At 33.7% G+C, this 17,046-nt stretch overlaps 2 protein-coding genes across 3 annotated transcripts; one reads left to right on the top strand and one right to left on the bottom strand.

Moving 5' to 3' along the window:
* Window positions 1-347: 347 nt before the first annotated feature.
* LOC139514883 (uncharacterized) lies at window positions 348-5,283 on the bottom strand. Of its 2 annotated transcripts, none has more exons than XR_011662740.1 (3): window positions 5,067-5,283; window positions 3,778-4,004; window positions 348-542 (listed from the first exon to the last, which is right to left on the bottom strand). XR_011662740.1 is itself a non-coding variant. In XM_071304477.1 (3 exons), exons 1-3 carry the CDS (start codon window positions 5,037-5,039, stop codon window positions 534-536), a joined length of 546 nt encoding a protein of 181 aa, XP_071160578.1. In that variant the 5' UTR covers window positions 5,040-5,283; the 3' UTR covers window positions 348-533. The 2 variants fall into 2 exon arrangements, 1 of the variants encoding a protein (XP_071160578.1); XM_071304477.1 differs by having other exon boundaries at window positions 4,730-5,283.
* A 2,536-nt stretch (window positions 5,284-7,819) lies between these two features.
* LOC139514811 (baculoviral IAP repeat-containing protein 2-like) lies at window positions 7,820-14,391 on the top strand. Its single transcript, XM_071304430.1, has 5 exons — window positions 7,820-8,928; window positions 9,415-9,599; window positions 10,295-10,430; window positions 11,652-11,813; window positions 14,154-14,391. The coding sequence occupies exons 1-5, from the start codon at window positions 7,980-7,982 to the stop codon at window positions 14,351-14,353; spliced, it is 1,632 nt and encodes a 543-aa protein (XP_071160531.1). The 5' UTR covers window positions 7,820-7,979; the 3' UTR covers window positions 14,354-14,391.
* The last annotated feature ends 2,655 nt before the right edge of the window (window positions 14,392-17,046 follow it).

The raw sequence follows: 17,046 nt of genomic DNA, 5'->3' as shown, positions 1-17,046 counted from the left end.
ATCGTATACCTCGGGCTACAATAGATTGACTTTCAATGAAGCCAAACCTTAAACCTCAAACAATTATGTTTGATATAAAACAACAAAACCAATATCTGAACCAATAAAATATCATATTCTTGTTCAAAAGATCTGATACGAAAGTAACCGATTCAGTAAACAATGGATATAGTTCACCATAGACATATTTCTATGCATCTGGATAATGAATAAACAAATTGACACCCAAAATACTAATTATCAGACCACTAAGCAAAAAGCAAAATCCAACATCTGACCAAACATCAGAATACTGAACTGTTTGGACTGAATAGATATAAGGCGGTTACTTAAAAAAAATAACTACAGAAAATAATCATTTGTATTATCAAATGTACATCAAAATATTTCACAGAGTATACACGTTAAAGTCAGTAATTTCTTTATAGTCCACGAAAAAACTGCATACGAATGTTCTATATCATATTCCGCCACACTGCTACAAAACTGCAATTATTGTTTGGAATACCAGTCATATCCAAGTCCATCCAACTCTATCCTTTCTGAAAAATTTAATGATATAGATGTATATTTCAAGTTTGCATTCGAGAATAAACATTCTGTGTAATATTTCATATTTTATTGAATACTGTTTAGAAATACTTAGATCAAGAGTCGTCTTATTGTTATCATACCACATCTATTTGCAATGTATTTAATTTCTCTATAATAATGCATTTGGGTGGGATGGGTGGGAAATGCATTATTATATCTCACTCTAATCTTATCATATAATCAATATTTCATTTCGGGCGCTTTGCGCCCTCATAAAATCTGAAATTATATTTCTAAGATTTTCGTGAGATATAATAATGCACGTTTAAAGCAAGCTTACCATTTCTAAAACATTATCTGCAAAACCCGCTTTTTCATTAGTCCTAAAATAAAATTTATTAAACGTTCTAGTGTTGGACCAATCTGCCATGGACATAATATCATCCATACTGATGCCACTCATCGCTGCCTTGCTAGTTGAGACCATGCGACAAGAATGTGCTTGAAACAATGAGATGTCGATTCCTGCCTCCTTCATAACCCATTTAATCCAATTTCCAACTGTCTGCGAAGATAGACCTTTAAAAGGTTTCTTAGTTGACCTTAATAAAGGATCAGGTTCATGTTTACTAACAGGCCTTAAATGTTCCGTTCTCAATTCATATTCATGTATACAAGAAATAACACATAATTTTTTCTTTGAAAATTTGCAGTATTTCACTGATCTGTTATTGCAATCTTTATGTGTTTTAGACAGACCCGGTAAATGAAAAATTATACTACTTTTGTTTCTGGACATGAATCTTCTGTCTAACCTTGCAATTTCAGATATCCTTTTTGGCGCTGCCAAAGCCAATAAAATTGATAATTTTTTACCTAAAACTGAAAAATCAAGTTTTTTGTTTATTGGTAAAGCGGATAAATATTTAAGAACAATATCCAAATCCCATGAAAATTGGTATTTTGGTAAAGGTGGGTTATTTTGTAGAACACCTTTCATTAATTGTTTTACTATAGGTAATTGACCAATTGGGACACCATCGATATATGGCAGGACTGAAGATATGGCCGAACGGTGAACATTTAAAGTTCTGTATTGATACCCCTCTTTATACATCCAAGTCAAAAAATCTAAGATAGCGGCCAAAGGTGCTGAAAAGGGATCAATTTCCCGTGAGCTACACCAGCGAGACCACTTATTCCAGGCACTGTCGTAAGAAGATCTTGTTCCCGATTTCCAAGACCCAAGGAGTAATTCTTTAGTTTCCTCTGAAATTCCAATTGAGTTAAATGATCTCCGGAGACCGTCCACCCTGCTAGTTTTAATGTTTTGTTCAGAATCAGTGGGTGTGGCTCTTTCATGGGAGACAATACAGTGTTGTGACTCATGGGAAGTAACACTGGATAATCTACTGACATTTGAAGTAACAGAGGGTACCAAGCCTGGGATTGCCAAACTGGAGTTATCAGAATTATCTGACTGTTTTCCTCCCGAACTTTCGCCAGACACGTACTTATTAGACAGAACGGGGGAAAAGCATAACCCTTTATCTCTCTCCAGGATTGGAGAAGGGCATCTACCGCTTTCGCTTGGGGATCTGGCCTCCAGCTGAAATATTGATTCAGGTGAGTATTTGACCTGTCTGCAAACAGATCTACATTGCAAGGACCTATGCGTTTCATGAGACTTTTGAAAAGTATCGGACTTAACCGCCAATTGCTGAAATCCGCATAATGCCTGCTTTCCCAGTCTGCTATAACATTGCTTTTTCCTGGGATATAGTCCGCAGTGATTGTTAATTGCCTTTGAAGACACCAATCCCAAAACTGATTTGTTAGGGAATTTAGTCTTTTTGACACCGTTCCCCCCATTTTGTTTACATATACAATTGCTGTTGTGTTGTCCATTTGTATAAGAATATGCTTGTTTTGTAGATTTTTGGCATAAGATTGTACTGCGAACATTGCTGCTTTTAGTTCGAGTTGATTTATATGGAGGGATTTTTCCTCGTCTATCCAAAGCCCACCTATACTTATCTGTTGACATGTTGCTCCCCATCCCGACAGACTTGCATCCGACTGAATGGTTAAATGGGGTTCTGGTCTTAGTAACGCTTTCCCGTTCCAAGACTCCAGCTTGGTTACCCACCAATGCAACTCGTTCTGAACTTCCTCGTTTAACTGGATTTGGTGATCGTAATGGCCCCCCAAATGCAGGGCTTTTGTTTTCAATATTTGTAAACTGCGATAATGCAGAGGACCTGGAAGGACAGCTTGATTTGTTGCTGTTAACTGACCTATCAACTGAGCTAAATCTCTTGCTGACACTTTCTTGTGTTCTAGCATTAATTTTGAACTGTTCTTTATTTTCTCTACCTTCTCTTTCGGGAGAGACAAAGTCAACAACTTTGAGTTTACTGTATAACCCAGAAACTCCATTGTTTGTGAAGGTTCCATTACTGACTTGTTTGTATTGATCAGAAAACCTAAGCCCCTTAATATTGACAAAACTGTTGAGAGATCTGACAAAATTTTCTGATTTGACTGATTCATTATTAGAATATCGTCTAGGTAAACTATCAGACGTACACCTAAACGTCTCAATAAAGTCATGGGAACCTTCATCAGTTTTGTGAATATTCTTGGGGCTACTGCAATCCCAAACGGGAGGGACCTGAATTCCATTATTTTTCCCTGCCAAAAAAATCTGAGGTATTTTCTGTGTTCTTTTGCTATTTGCAATGTCAAATATGCATCGGTTAGGTCTATTTTTACCATCCAATCGTTCTTCAAAAGAAGATCTTTTAACAAATGAATTCCCTCCATTTTGAAATGTTCGTAACGTAAAAAAACATTTAGGCCTTTTAGATTTATAACAGGTCTTTGACCCCCTCCCTTCTTTGGTACCAGAAAAATGTTGCTTATGAACGAATCCTTTGTTAGGAAAGACTGTGTTATGGCCTTCTTGTTCAAAAGTCCTGTTATTTCTTTGTTTATCAAATCCTGATTCTCTTGATTGAAAAAGGCTTGATTTGGTATTTGATTTTGGAAAGGTGTTGCTAAGAAATCTAATTTTATTCCTTTTACACACTGGAGAACCCAAGGATCTTTTGTAATTGAGTTCCAATTCTGTAGGAAAAGACTTACTCTTCCCCCTACAGGAATAGAATTTTGATTGATTATGCAATTCATTGGTAATTGGAAATAGTTTTGTATATGACTGAAAGTTTGCTCTTGACCTACCCGTTCTATCGGTTTGCAGGTTTCTTGAACACTTGGTTGTTCTGAGGTTGAGTCTGGATTTGGTTCTGGGTCTGGTTCTGGCGCTGATTCTGGCGCTGACCATAACTGTTCCCCTGTCTGTTCTGTGACTGGTTTCCCTGCCAAGGTCTCTTCCCTGAAACTTGTGGATGGAGAGCTTGTCTGCCGCCCACAGACTGCAGGTTGTTTGTGGGCCCCTGCTGAAAAAACTGATCATTTTTCTATTAAAATGAGGTTTACCAGCATGTTTTTTCTTGTTAGAAAACAACAACATTTCTCTAAGTTCTTTGTTATCCTTGTTTTCTTTAGCCAAAAAGTTGACCCTTAGATTTTGCCAAAGCTTTCTTGCCTTTCTTCTCATTTAAAAAATCTAGACTATCTGGCATTGTTTTAACTAACATTGCTTTTCTCCTGTCAGTGTTATAAACATAGTGAGCATTACCTGCTAGCACAATAGCCCTCTGTGTTAACTGAATTACATCAGAAGGGTCCATACCTTGATTATCTTTCTTAATCCTATGTGCTTCAGACCATAAACGGGAGAGAGGACCCATAACATCTAGAATGCGTAGCTGTGTGTTAATTTTACTTCTCTCTAATCTAGCATTCCATTTTCTACCTTGAAAATAATTTTTCTTAAAAAATCTATCTGTTTCAAGAGCCTTTAATCCTTTAGACGAAGGAATAGGCCAATTCAAAGACATATCTTGTCTCGTCTTTTTACTTATACCCTTTAGAGCATACTTCTCTATATATTTGGTTACATGAGATGGTACTTTTTCTTTTTTATCTTTAGACAAAGAAGGTTCTGGGTCAAACGCTTCATTGTCTTCTGAACTCTCTGATTCAGAGTTACTAGAAGATGATTCACTGCTACTAGTATTTTCAGAGGAACTGCTAGAATGATTTACAACTTTCCTGTGTTTAATCTTACCTTTTCTGCTAGGTACGGAGTCGTCCCGTTTCCGTTTAGGGTTTTTGGTATCTAGGTCAGACCAGCTCTGTCTGACATCTTCTTCTGTCCCGTCGACTAACGACATTTCATCATCTTGACGAGAAGAGATATTTCTCCTCGCCTTGTGAGAAGAGCCCAAAGACTCGACTACCTTATCAGTTTCTACCGCCACTGCGGTAAAACTTACATTTTCATCAATGACCCTATGGTCTTCCGAATCAAGTGCACCGCTCTCTCGAGACGGTGTAGCCATCCCTAACGGAATGTCATTGAGTTGGGCGTTAGCCATGCTAACTAAAATAATAAACCCACTAACCTTTAAATAATTTGGAAAAAAACGTCTTTACTCAAAGAGAGCTAAATTGAAAGTCAATCTATTGTAGCCCGAGGTATACGATGTTACCTATGGGCATGCGCAGTAAGGTATTACCTGGATTGTAACATTTTTTATTCAGGGGTGTACTTTAAAGAGCTGTTATTTGATTAGAATTGAAGGTCAATGCATTATTATATCTCACGAAAATCTTAGAAATATAATTACCTCTTTCTCCTTTTCTCCAGATGATCGTTAACCTTCCTTTTCATTTCCTTTCCTGTCGCTCTATTTAGACTACAGTTACTGTAAAAATATAATCCGCAGGACTACATTAAACTACTCAAAACTAAAAATTGAAAGATTTTTTTTTCAAGACTATAGACATTTTCCTATACGTTTCTAGAAGAATCATGTATTATTATAAATATACTGCACGTTTTCAACAAAGCCCGGTAAAAACATCTACATGTACAGTCCAACTTTTAAAATTTAAATTCCCTTGTAATATGAGAATTTATATGAAATGATGTAAAAATAGGCAGGAGAACATGATTTTTGGGATGAGGACACAGAAATAAATAGACCAAAGAACTAATTATAATTGATTATTTTATAAAATTGAAATAGCAAATGAATTCATAATATCAGTCTTTAACCATAGATCACTGAAAGGATTAATTTTTGTAATATTATCCTAAAGGAACTCATATGATTTTTATTTGGTAAACCAAAGCTTGTTTAGTCTGATCAAAATAAATATTTGTAGAACATTAAAATTAAGAAAAAAATACAATAAAAAATAAGTTTAAAGTATAAAATATGTGAAGCAAATAACTTGTTTATAAATTTTCTTTTTTAAGACGGTTTTGTGTTCGATCTTCAAAGATTTAATTCGCTATACTTCTATTGACTGCTGTAAATGCACATCTGCATGAGAGTCTGGTGGGGTTTACAGAATAGATCAGAATACAGAATGCGGGTCGTATACATGTACTACACAATAAAAATGAGGAAAACAGAAAAATTGGCCAATAAAATAAAAAAGGATGCTTAAATATACAGAATAGAGAATAATAGTTACAATTAACGAAGAATAGAGAACAGGGTTTACATACATGTAAAAGGAAACAGAATTGACAATAATATTGAAGAACCGCCGGGATCCTATATGTCATTAATGTTTATTAAAAACAGATTCTATGGCCAATCGTGATTTTGTAAATTTATTTCCGACACATGCCAAATTTGATTAAAAAAATAATTTTGGAAATATTAATTACAATTGGTAATGAGACACTCTGCGGAATTCATTAAATTAAACATTAAACAATAAATTCCCCTTTTCATAATAACCTAAAACTTTAGGTGACCAATAATTGCTCCACTCATTTGGACTGGTGAATAGTTTCTCATTGACCATGTTGACAACCAGACAATATAATTATACATTACTTGTTTTTATATTGGATTGTCACCCCTTGACAACAAGGAAGAAACATAGAATTTTAAACGCATTTATTAGACCATAAACAACCAATAACAACGCTTAGCGCGCTTCTTTTAAATCATTTTTAAACAGATGTTTGTCGCAACAAGGTCAGTTTAATCATTTTTCATATACCAAACAGATACAACTTGCATGTCCTGAGTATGTGCCAAACTTTTATTCAAAATATAATTTTTGATAAAAAAAAAAAGTTAAAGGAGGATTAAAGGTTTCAGTGACGGATTTATGTGGGCGCGATCGTAGAGGGTGTACCCCCTTTATTTGATTGGAAAATATAAATTTATTTTTTAAAATACAATCATCCGAAATGTTTTCGCCTCTCTACTTGACGAAACCCCCCCCCCCCCCCCAACCCCCCAACCCGGGTATTTAAAATGTTTTACAGAAGTACGCCAAACTTTAAAAGTCTTTGACCCGTTTCTTTTTTTTATTATTATTGGTGTTTTTTTTTTATTCTAAACATTTCTTCGTCAACTTGAATTTAGTTCAAATACAATTTAACTTTAACTTCAGTTCATACATGTAAATTCATTAGCTTTGTACATATCTTTTTTATTTGTATTTTGGGCGTATGGTTTGACTTTTCATAGCTACATGCTAGATATCATGCCTAATGCATTCACATGGCTTTGTTTGCATACGGACGTCTTTTAAACTGAGTTTTACTGTGTGTATTGATATATGATTTTCTTAATTTTACATTGGCTAGAGGTATAGGTGGAGGGTTGAGATCTCTGTGGTAGTACTGAGAGACAGTATAGCTGAGACATACTTAAGATTCAACAACATGTTCGTGTAATTCTTCTTAAATTCTATCTTAGCTGGGTGAAACACCTGTTCAAGAGGCTCATCCATATCAAACCCTTCATAGTTAGTGACAACCCCCCCCCCCCCCCCAACTTTCCAATGATCATTTTGTGTAAACAAAAAGCGTGACCATGGCATTATATCATCTCCTTATTTTTTTAAACTTAACTGATCGAATGAAACTTTAAGATAAACATATTATCCTTCAGACATATATATCATGTTACATGTATGTCAAACATATTTCCTTTTTATTGAAGTATCATAGCTACTGACGTTATAATCTAAAAATGTGTGTTATGTTGTAGGGTGTTTGTAACGTAAGTACAATAATGATTAATACGGATATGAAGATGATAGAATGTATTGTATTATCAACAGTTAACATTTGTTTATCCCAGATACTGAGTAAACATACGGAGGAAGTGGATACAATGAAGAATTGAAAATTCATTATACATATAAAAAATAAACGTTTTATTAAGACAGATATATATATATATATATATTGATGTCCAATAGGAAAATCTGGATACTAGTACTTCAAACCGTTATATAGGACGTTAACCAACCAATTAACTAACCAAACTGTTATAAGTATGTTACAACTCTACCAGAGTTCTCCATTTCTCCCGCCAGACGAAAGCACAATATTCCAAAATAGTACTAAACCACCCTTAAAAGATGCTATGGAGTATGAAGGTACCAGATTGTCAACTTTTGCAACCTTCCCAGATATCTCTGGTATCTATGCAACTAAACTTGCAAGTGCTGGATTCTATTATCTAGGAAAAGGTGATGAGGTCGTTTGTTTTAAATGCAAAATTGCACATAAAAACTGGAAACGGCATGATTCTCCAGCAGAAATTCACAAGCGAATTTCGCCTTTATGTGACTTTATCACACAAACTAAATTCATGGAATATTCCCAAAATATTACAGAAGGTGCTGGTGCACATTATAGTCCGAACGAAGGAACTGCATGCACACAAAGTCATATATTGTGCGACAAAACTAAACAGACGATAAAAAGCACCGTTGCTCAACAGAGCTTAAATGATTATACTAACGGAACCGAGACTCAAAGAATAGGCAATACTAACACAATGAATCAAAATTCAAACGGCTTCAAGTACGACACTCCGCATACTCATGGCGTAGGGATACAAAGTAGTCCCTGTGGAATAAATCAAAGTTTAAGGAACAACACGAATACTAATATAACAAGAACAGAAGCTTACCCAGTTTCTAATAGTTACTCAACTAATAGTACTGACAGCTTGATCAGAATTTCACAAACAAATTTATCAAATACGAATTGCAGTACTATCGCATCAAACAACCATTCATCGAATCAAATATCGGGTGACAATAGCACAATACCTAGTAAAGCTCCACTGGAAGCGAATGCGATGGGGATTTGTATGGATAACCCAAAGTATCCAAAATATGCAACCAGAATATCTAGACTGGACTCGTTTAAACATTGGCCAACATACTTGACACAGTCTCCAAACGAAATGGTTACAGCAGGATTCTTTTTTACGGGTATAATATAAATCGTCTATTGATGTCAACTTTAAAATAGAAAATAATATATGGTCAAAATGTTTCCTTCATATTACAAAATGCAAATAAAATTATAATTACATACACTGTATTAACTTCTTACTGACTGATTATAAGTGACCGAACAAAAATGCATGTACAGGATTTTACACAAACCTCATAACAACACTAATATAAATAAAAATAAAAATTAAGTACTTTTAAAACAATATATCCACTCTTAAAGATTACAGTTTAAAAAAAAAATGTGAAGAAAGGACACTGATCTTTTCATCCGGTTATACGTGTATACTTTGAAATAAGTTTGAGTTAGTTCGGATATTAATAAACAATACGAAATACGCAATTCAAGTTTATAATTTTAACTGCAGTGTTAGAAATACACATGTAATTTATTAAAAATAAGCAACATTTCTATACATATCAAAATTATACAGCATTGATAATTTTACATATATATTGAAGGTAATGAAGATCATTGTCGCTGCTTTTTCTGTGGCGGTGGCTTAAGAAACTGGGAACCAGGAGATCAGCCTTGGACAGAACATGCACGCTGGTACCAAAACTGTGCGTTTGTGCGTAGTTGTAAAGGCGAAAGATTTATACAAGATGTTCAAACAAACAGCATGCAAATTGAAATAGTCAAAAAGGTAAGTAAGGTTTGTTGTAAATGCAAATTTGAAAAGTGCAATACTTGACTTGCTTTAGTTATGTCTGCACATTATAATTACAGCCGTGTTCCATGTGTCATTTTACTGAGTTTTAACTTTATTTATGCATCTTTTGAATGAAATCAAGATAGCAGCATAAATCCATATGAGTGATTTAAATTATAGAGCAGATCATATACTGCAAAGAAGAAAAAACAGTTTTGTTTATCTCCAGTATCAGCCAATAGCCAGACTGAGTGTTCCAGTATTGGCACGATTTATATGATACAGATACATGTGTATTTTAACAGATTTAGAATCTTCTATTTGTTGAAGAAGGCTATATTACCTGACAGAAACTAACATAATTTATATAATATATTGTGTACGTAAATTAACTATGTACAATGTAAGCATGCTAACACTAAGTTGACATCTGCATTAAAAAAATTGGGTTTTATTATCTTTTAAAGTTTCTTGAAACAAACTATTTAAGAAGGAAATTGAAACAATGATGTGTGTCTTGAGACAAACATTCCGTGTCCCCCTTTACAAAAGACGAACGGTCGCTGTCTAAATATCAAAAGCTCTTGGCAAAAAAAAAATACATTTACGCAAATTGTTCATGGTCTATAATTAAAGTTAATTAATTACATTCATGATACATTATTAATTTGTTGTACTATAAATTACAGAATGAGCTATCTAACCCTAGCACGCCACTGGATGATTTTAGAAATATTCCTGCAGTGAGGTCTGTATCTCAGTTTGGATATAACGAAAAGTTAGTAAAAGAAGCCTACGATACTCTAAAGAAGGATAGAAAATCGGGTAATGCTATGTTTTTTGTTTTACTTCAGATGATAAACAAACTTGATAAGAGTGAAACATATGTATTGGATACATATTGGGACGTAAGCCCGAATGGATGTAGCTTATCTACGCCAAGATATTATTGTCAATGCAGAAAGTTTTCAATAATTGAACGGGGAAAATTGAAAAGCAGGAACGACATCTTGGGGTAAATTAGTATGTATTGTTTTCAAACAGCGCTGAACTTTAAACCCCTTGATCTGACTTTTATCTTCAGCGCCAGGCTTTATATAAACAGCGCTGGCTTTAATATCTACTTGATATAAAGCTCGACTTTTTGTCTACATCGTTTGACTGGATATCTGCACCCTACTCCAATGTGTACTGTCAGTTGTTTCTTATGTGCAACCTTTCGGCATTATTACATGCTAGTAGCATAGTCCCTAAAGTTGTATTTTAATTTTTTATGTCACCAGATAAAAGAGTTTTAGTTTCATATCACCTTATAGTAAAGTCAAAAAGGACCTTGTTGATAATCATTCTGTGTTCTGATGTAAGTTTCCTAGGTCTAATGTACACATGTATTTGTAAACAGTCTAAAGTTATATATAGATAAAACAGGAAACATATTGTTCTCGTGGTTGACACATGATTTAGTTTGTTGAACTTTATATTTTAAGTCATTTGAGTATTAATCCTTACATGTACCTTGACCTATAATGGTTTACTTTTATAAATTGTTACTTGAATGGAGAGTTGACTCATTGTCACTCATACCACATCTTCCTATATCTATGTAGAAATAAAGTACGTCCATGCAGTTGTTTTGGCATATTTACACACGAAATTGAAATTTAATTCCTATGTTAGGAGTGTCTTTTCACAACATTGTCAGCTGTTGTTTTTCAATTGCACGTCAACATAGCGTTTACACGTTTATGCAACACTAAATTGCCGAATAAATCACTTTTATGGTTCATATAAATGTATAAGAAACATATTCAAACGTCTTTGGCGAATTCATATTATATTTATTTTTATCTTTTTCAATAGTATCAAATTAAAATGCTGCATGAGTTCTTGACCAAAATTTGAAAAGCTCAGTACCATTTGCGACTGCTGATGGATCTTTGTCTTGTATATTTATGTAAAGGTTTTAATATACAAAAGAATTATGAGTATGATTGCAGTCGCAAATGAAATCTTTAACGACCTACTCGTACATTATGTTTTTTTTAGATATCACAAGTACTGCACTTCTTGAAACGATTTTCAATATAGAGGAAAAATCGAATCACACCAAGCAAAATTCAAACATAACCAAACCTGGAATGGAAGAGCCACAATCAGCAATTACAACACAAGTAAATAAAGAACCTGCAAGTGATCCTGAGCCTGAATGTACGTATTTAAATACAAATTGTATAATTGTTGATATTATACATTTATTTAACAAAGAATATATAGTACAAAATGTATTGATTCTTGTCTGGAATTGTATGCCGTATATTTACCTAGATATGATTTTATTGTACAGCATGTATACTAAATGTTTCCTTGATGATTACCGCATGGTGACTTTCAAGTCTATGCATTCTAAATCATAAACCGGCAGCAAAACAAAGTTACAGGCTACACTTTACCGATATTAACGTCCTCTTTAAAATATTGCATTGGTCATGAAAATTGTGGCTTACCTCCAAAAAAGACTTTTGAGTTCGAGGAAGAATTATAGTAAGTTTTCGAGTTAACCTTCGAGTTCATATACATGTACATATTCAAATTTCGAAGTAATGGTCAAGTCCTACCTACAGATACATGTTTGATATCTGCTTGTGTTTATATAGTATACTTATATATTGATCAGCTTTTAAAAAAAAAAGTAACGTGTTTAATCAGATGTATAATTTTTGTCTAAAAAAACCTAATGCATAATAATCCAACTCTGAATTTCACCAAAGGAGTAGGTTTAGTAAGACCCCTTGTTTGCCCCAAAATATAGCAGTTTTACAAAAGTGTGAAAATGTAATCTTTCAGCTATTTATTTGAAAGAAGAATGCTTCTGCTACATAAATATGGGCTGTTTTTGACAATACAATGCACATATATTGGAGTCTAGCATCATTAAGTCGTGCTAAATTACAAAAATCTTCACAATTTCAGCGTTTTTGTTAAATTTTAGACGGATTCCGTCTTAAATGAAAGTGGCCGCATTCGTGTTCATCCATAATATTGAAATGTAAGTTGTATTTGATGATAATACATAACATACATAAATGTTAATGATAAACACGGATGCGGCCACTTTCATTTTTAACAAAAACCATCTGAAAAGTGACGTTTTTTGGCATATTTGATAGATTTTTCATATTTTGGCTGAATCCGAGCGTTTTTTATGTCTGAATCAGTTAAAATCTTTCACATAAACTAATCGAATCAATTGAAATATACACTTAAGTGTTTAAAAAGAGTCCAAAATCCTTCGTTAGATGAACCTGAAATTTGAGGCGAAAATCGTCCCTTACCGGACCTACTCCTTTCGACTAAGCATTCGTACAAACCTGTTTTACCGTTTGAATGGTTTTGCACTTGTAATTTTGGGGCCCTTTATTCGGTGTGAGCCAGGGCTCTTTGTTGAAAGCCGCACATTGAACTATTATATAATACTTTTATAAATTGTTATTTGGATGGAGAGTTGTCTCATTGCCACACACACCACATCTTCCTATATCTATATACTATAGATCACTATATATATATACTCAACACTTGACAATATTCAAACTAACTGTTTAAAACATTAGCTTAACCTCTGAAACCTCTGACTATCAACTCTCATTTAACTCTTAACTGTTTTGACTTTTTATACATCTTTTAAGGCCGTTAGTTTTCTCGTTTGAATTGTTTTACATTGTCATTTCGGGCATTTTATAGCTGACTATGCGGTATGGGCTTTGCTCATTGTTGAAGGCCGCACGGTGACCTATAGTTGTAAATTTCTGTGTCATTTTGGTCTCTTGTGGAGAGTTTTCTTATTGACAATCATACCACATCGTCTTTTTTTTTATATTTACTTTCAAATATTTGACTATGAGCGTTCTTGATGAAGGTAAATCGAGAAAATCTTGTGGATGCTGACAACTAATCAAGTGTTAGGTTGTTTTTTTTGTGACCTCGGTCCATGAGAGTATCATCAGCTTCGTAGTAAGTGCATGTTTTTTGTACTTCAGAACTAAAATGATTTATTAATAACCTTTCTTAACTTATCAGTTTAAATTTTTTGGAAAATTAAAAAAAAGAAGGTTTAAACTCCCTCGGGCTAAGATAACCCTAGATGGATTTGGCTTTTATTTGAGATTCTTTTATTATTTTGCTCCTCGTCTGGTTCGGTTCTTACACACCCTTGGTTTCCAAATGTTCTGCTTTGAACATTCCCAATTAAAGGTAAAACCAGACAAACGCTATTGACGCAAGATATTTATCACTGTTATAAAGTGTTAGTTTCATTTTTTAACCAAATGGATAGTAAGACTAATGATTTATACCATCACTGTTGTGTATCAAATCCATTTTTAAAGCGTAAAGTTTAATAAATGCTTTCAGTTTGTATGTTTGTTTATATGGTCATGTTTGTCTTGGTAACAACTAACAATCCAATATTTGGATATTACACCAATTAAATGATTTGATTTGAAATTAACTGTAATGCACATACTTAACATTAAATCATTTTTATTTCAGTGTCGGTTAGAAGTCTTGAAGAAGAAAATCAAAACCTGAAAGATCAACAGACTTGTAAAATATGCTTAGATGAACCAATTGCAATTGTTTTTCTACCCTGTGGTCATTTGGCTGCCTGTGTCACCTGTGCGCCTGCGCTTAGAAGATGTCCAATATGCAGAACTTTTATAAAAGGAACAGTAAAGGCTATAATGTGCTAATGTATTTAGTTTTTATAAAATCAATAATATAAATCTGATATGTATTCTTAGGTTATCAATATCAGGACGGACAAAATGATAAAAACTGCAAATTCTTTATCATAGTCCAATAGAACACAGGATACAGAGCATGCGATGCAGGCACGATGTCAACAAAACATAATCGTTTCTGACGAAAATTTGTACGTCTAGGCTAGTATCGTTGGTCGTAGTCTAAGACCACTTAAACGAAGTATAACGTCCATGTATATCAACAGTGCGTCATGTACATTGTATCGATACACACCATCCTTCGTATACATTTTTGTAGGTACGTTGACTTCAAAATACTTTGCACATAGTTAGTTGGAAATGAAATAACAGACATACGAGTGAGATGTTTAACACACTGTGAAACCAGTTACCCTCATAAGGCTTGCATGGTACTGTCTCAATAAAAGGATATGCCAATGAAACTCAGTCACAAAGAATTGTAGGAATACTTTGAAAGGTTATCCCCAAATCTAGGCAGTATATATAAAAAATGGATGTGTTTTACATTTGATAATTATCGATCACCTTATATCACGTTATATGGCAATTTGTCGTGTAATTTTAGTTCGAGAACAAAATAACAATAAATCTAATAGTTAGGTTTTGAAGGTGTATCAACCTTTTGAAGGTGTATCGAATTGGGAGTGGGATGTTGGATAGGGACCGTAAATATGACGTACAACATGCTACCTACAAATCGTTTTTGAGAGTTTACATTTAGTTAATTGAATGTACAGAGTTAATACACTCTTCCTACACAATCTCGAGGCATTAGATATAATGACTACTTTCTGTCTGGAAATAGTAAAGTACTCCCGGAGAAGACCTAAAACGACCATACTTCTATAGATACTCAGCCAACCGGTTTTTTTTTCGTAACGAACTTCTGATAAGATATTTATGCTAATTTTTTTTAACATTGCAATTAAAAAATTCATAAGTGATAACGAAAAAATTTGCAAAGGGTTCTATTTGCAAGAGACAGAGGCGATCAGACGTTTTCTCAACAGTGGACACTTGGAGAACGTCAAATAAGTATCATCTTTCCAATGTCGAATATTTCGGCTGTCATGATTTATAGGCTTCTAATAATTGCTTTTCAGTTTTCGTATTATGAATTATAGCCTTTTCTCTGTGTTTGAACTATAAAATATTCAGAATGTTATGTTGTTTTCGTAAAGTTTATCCGTTGTTTTTTAGTTCGATTGTTTCACATTTTGTTTTGTCGGACCTTATACAGCTTATGGTGTAACACCACTAATTCAGGCCAGGCCAGAAAGCACATAGCAGAAAGTAGTACATATTTAACACAACATAGTTCCTACGCATGAGTGTAACTTTCGAAATATGTAGAATATTTAGGTATTTTTGGTATCAAATGAAAGCTGAAGGACTGGTGATCATTGTAGAACACTCTTGGACTTTTAATTTTGAATATTGAAATAACTGCACTATTTTTTAAAAAGAGGGTACATTTTGTCTGTTTGTCATTTCTGAAGTACCTGTTTTGGTACATCTGAAGTTCCGGGAACCAGTTCTTTCTTATATGTCATTAAAGGTATGTTGTTTTTTTTCAGTACAAGACACCATAAAGTGTTGCTTTGAAATGCAATGATTGCCACTTTATTTGAACTTAAAACAAAAGAAAGCAAAGAAAGCAATGGGACCATGAATTAGTGGTGTACTTCCTATTTATACAGCTTACTATACGGCATGGGATTTTCTCATTATTGAATGACAAACGGTTAAATATTGTTAGTTACATCCACGTCATACATGTATCTCGGCGGAGGAGATGTACATCACGTTTGCAATAATTTTGCCATCTCCTACTATGTTCGTGGGTTAAATTTTAATTTTGACATTAAATGTTCGATCCTCCGTATATTGTTAATGAATTTGGTTAAGTTTCGCTTACTAGTATACGGATTTCAAAAACCTGATTTCAAAATATATTTTCAACCAGACGACATGTATGTAAAATTAAAGAAGAACATACAGGTATTTGACATGATATATTTATGTTTGCATACCAAATCCATGAGTACATGTACATGTACATGTAACTGTTGTTTGCTAATATGTAATGACCGTTTCCAACTGGGAACGTCGAACGATTCCAAAAACAAAAGAACATCGTATGATGTCTAAACCAGGATTTGTCATTAAAAACATAGTTACGACACAATTGATGGAACATTGTCAAATTGATAATAAAAACTCTTTGGTGTTTTCGTACATGTACATGTAACTGTTGTTTGCTTATATTTAATGACCGTTTCCAACTGGGAACGTCGAACGATTCAAAACAAACATCGTATGATGTCTAAACTAGGATTTGTCATTATAAAAAACATAGTTACGACACAACTGATGGAACGTTGTCAGATTGATGATAAAAACTCGTTGGTGTTTTCATACATATACATTTATTTCAAAAACACAATTCAAGATTATGTTTTTACCGTTTGGTTCTTTATTAAGTTGTTTCGTAAAACAAATTGAGTCTGTTTAGTTGTAAACACAGCAAACAAAATTGTTATTGCGTCATTGGATATACATAGATTAAAACGTATGTATGAAATGACGTATATATAATACAGGTTATGGTATTATTCTCCTAAGTATACTAAATAATATAAAAGTATTTAAAGACCAGT

Source organism: Mytilus edulis, chromosome 1 (genome assembly GCF_963676685.1).
Source record: "Mytilus edulis chromosome 1, xbMytEdul2.2, whole genome shotgun sequence".
Taxonomy (NCBI): Eukaryota; Metazoa; Mollusca; class Bivalvia; order Mytilida; family Mytilidae; genus Mytilus; species Mytilus edulis.
This window is presented reverse-complemented; position numbering and strand designations above follow the sequence as displayed.

Coding starts and splice junctions, on each gene's coding strand:
- LOC139514883 (XM_071304477.1), bottom strand. CDS start 5,039: ATGGCTAACGCCCAACTCAATGACATTCCGTTAGGGATGGCTACACCG. Junction 4,005..4,729: donor CTCCGTACCTAGCAGAAAAG/GTAAGATTAAAC, acceptor AAAAATGATCAG/TTTTTTCAGCAGGGGCCCAC.
- LOC139514811 (XM_071304430.1), top strand. CDS start 7,980: ATGTTACAACTCTACCAGAGTTCTCCATTTCTCCCGCCAGACGAAAGC. Junction 8,929..9,414: donor AGCAGGATTCTTTTTTACGG/GTATAATATAAA, acceptor TATATATTGAAG/GTAATGAAGATCATTGTCGC. Junction 9,600..10,294: donor AAATTGAAATAGTCAAAAAG/GTAAGTAAGGTT, acceptor TATAAATTACAG/AATGAGCTATCTAACCCTAG.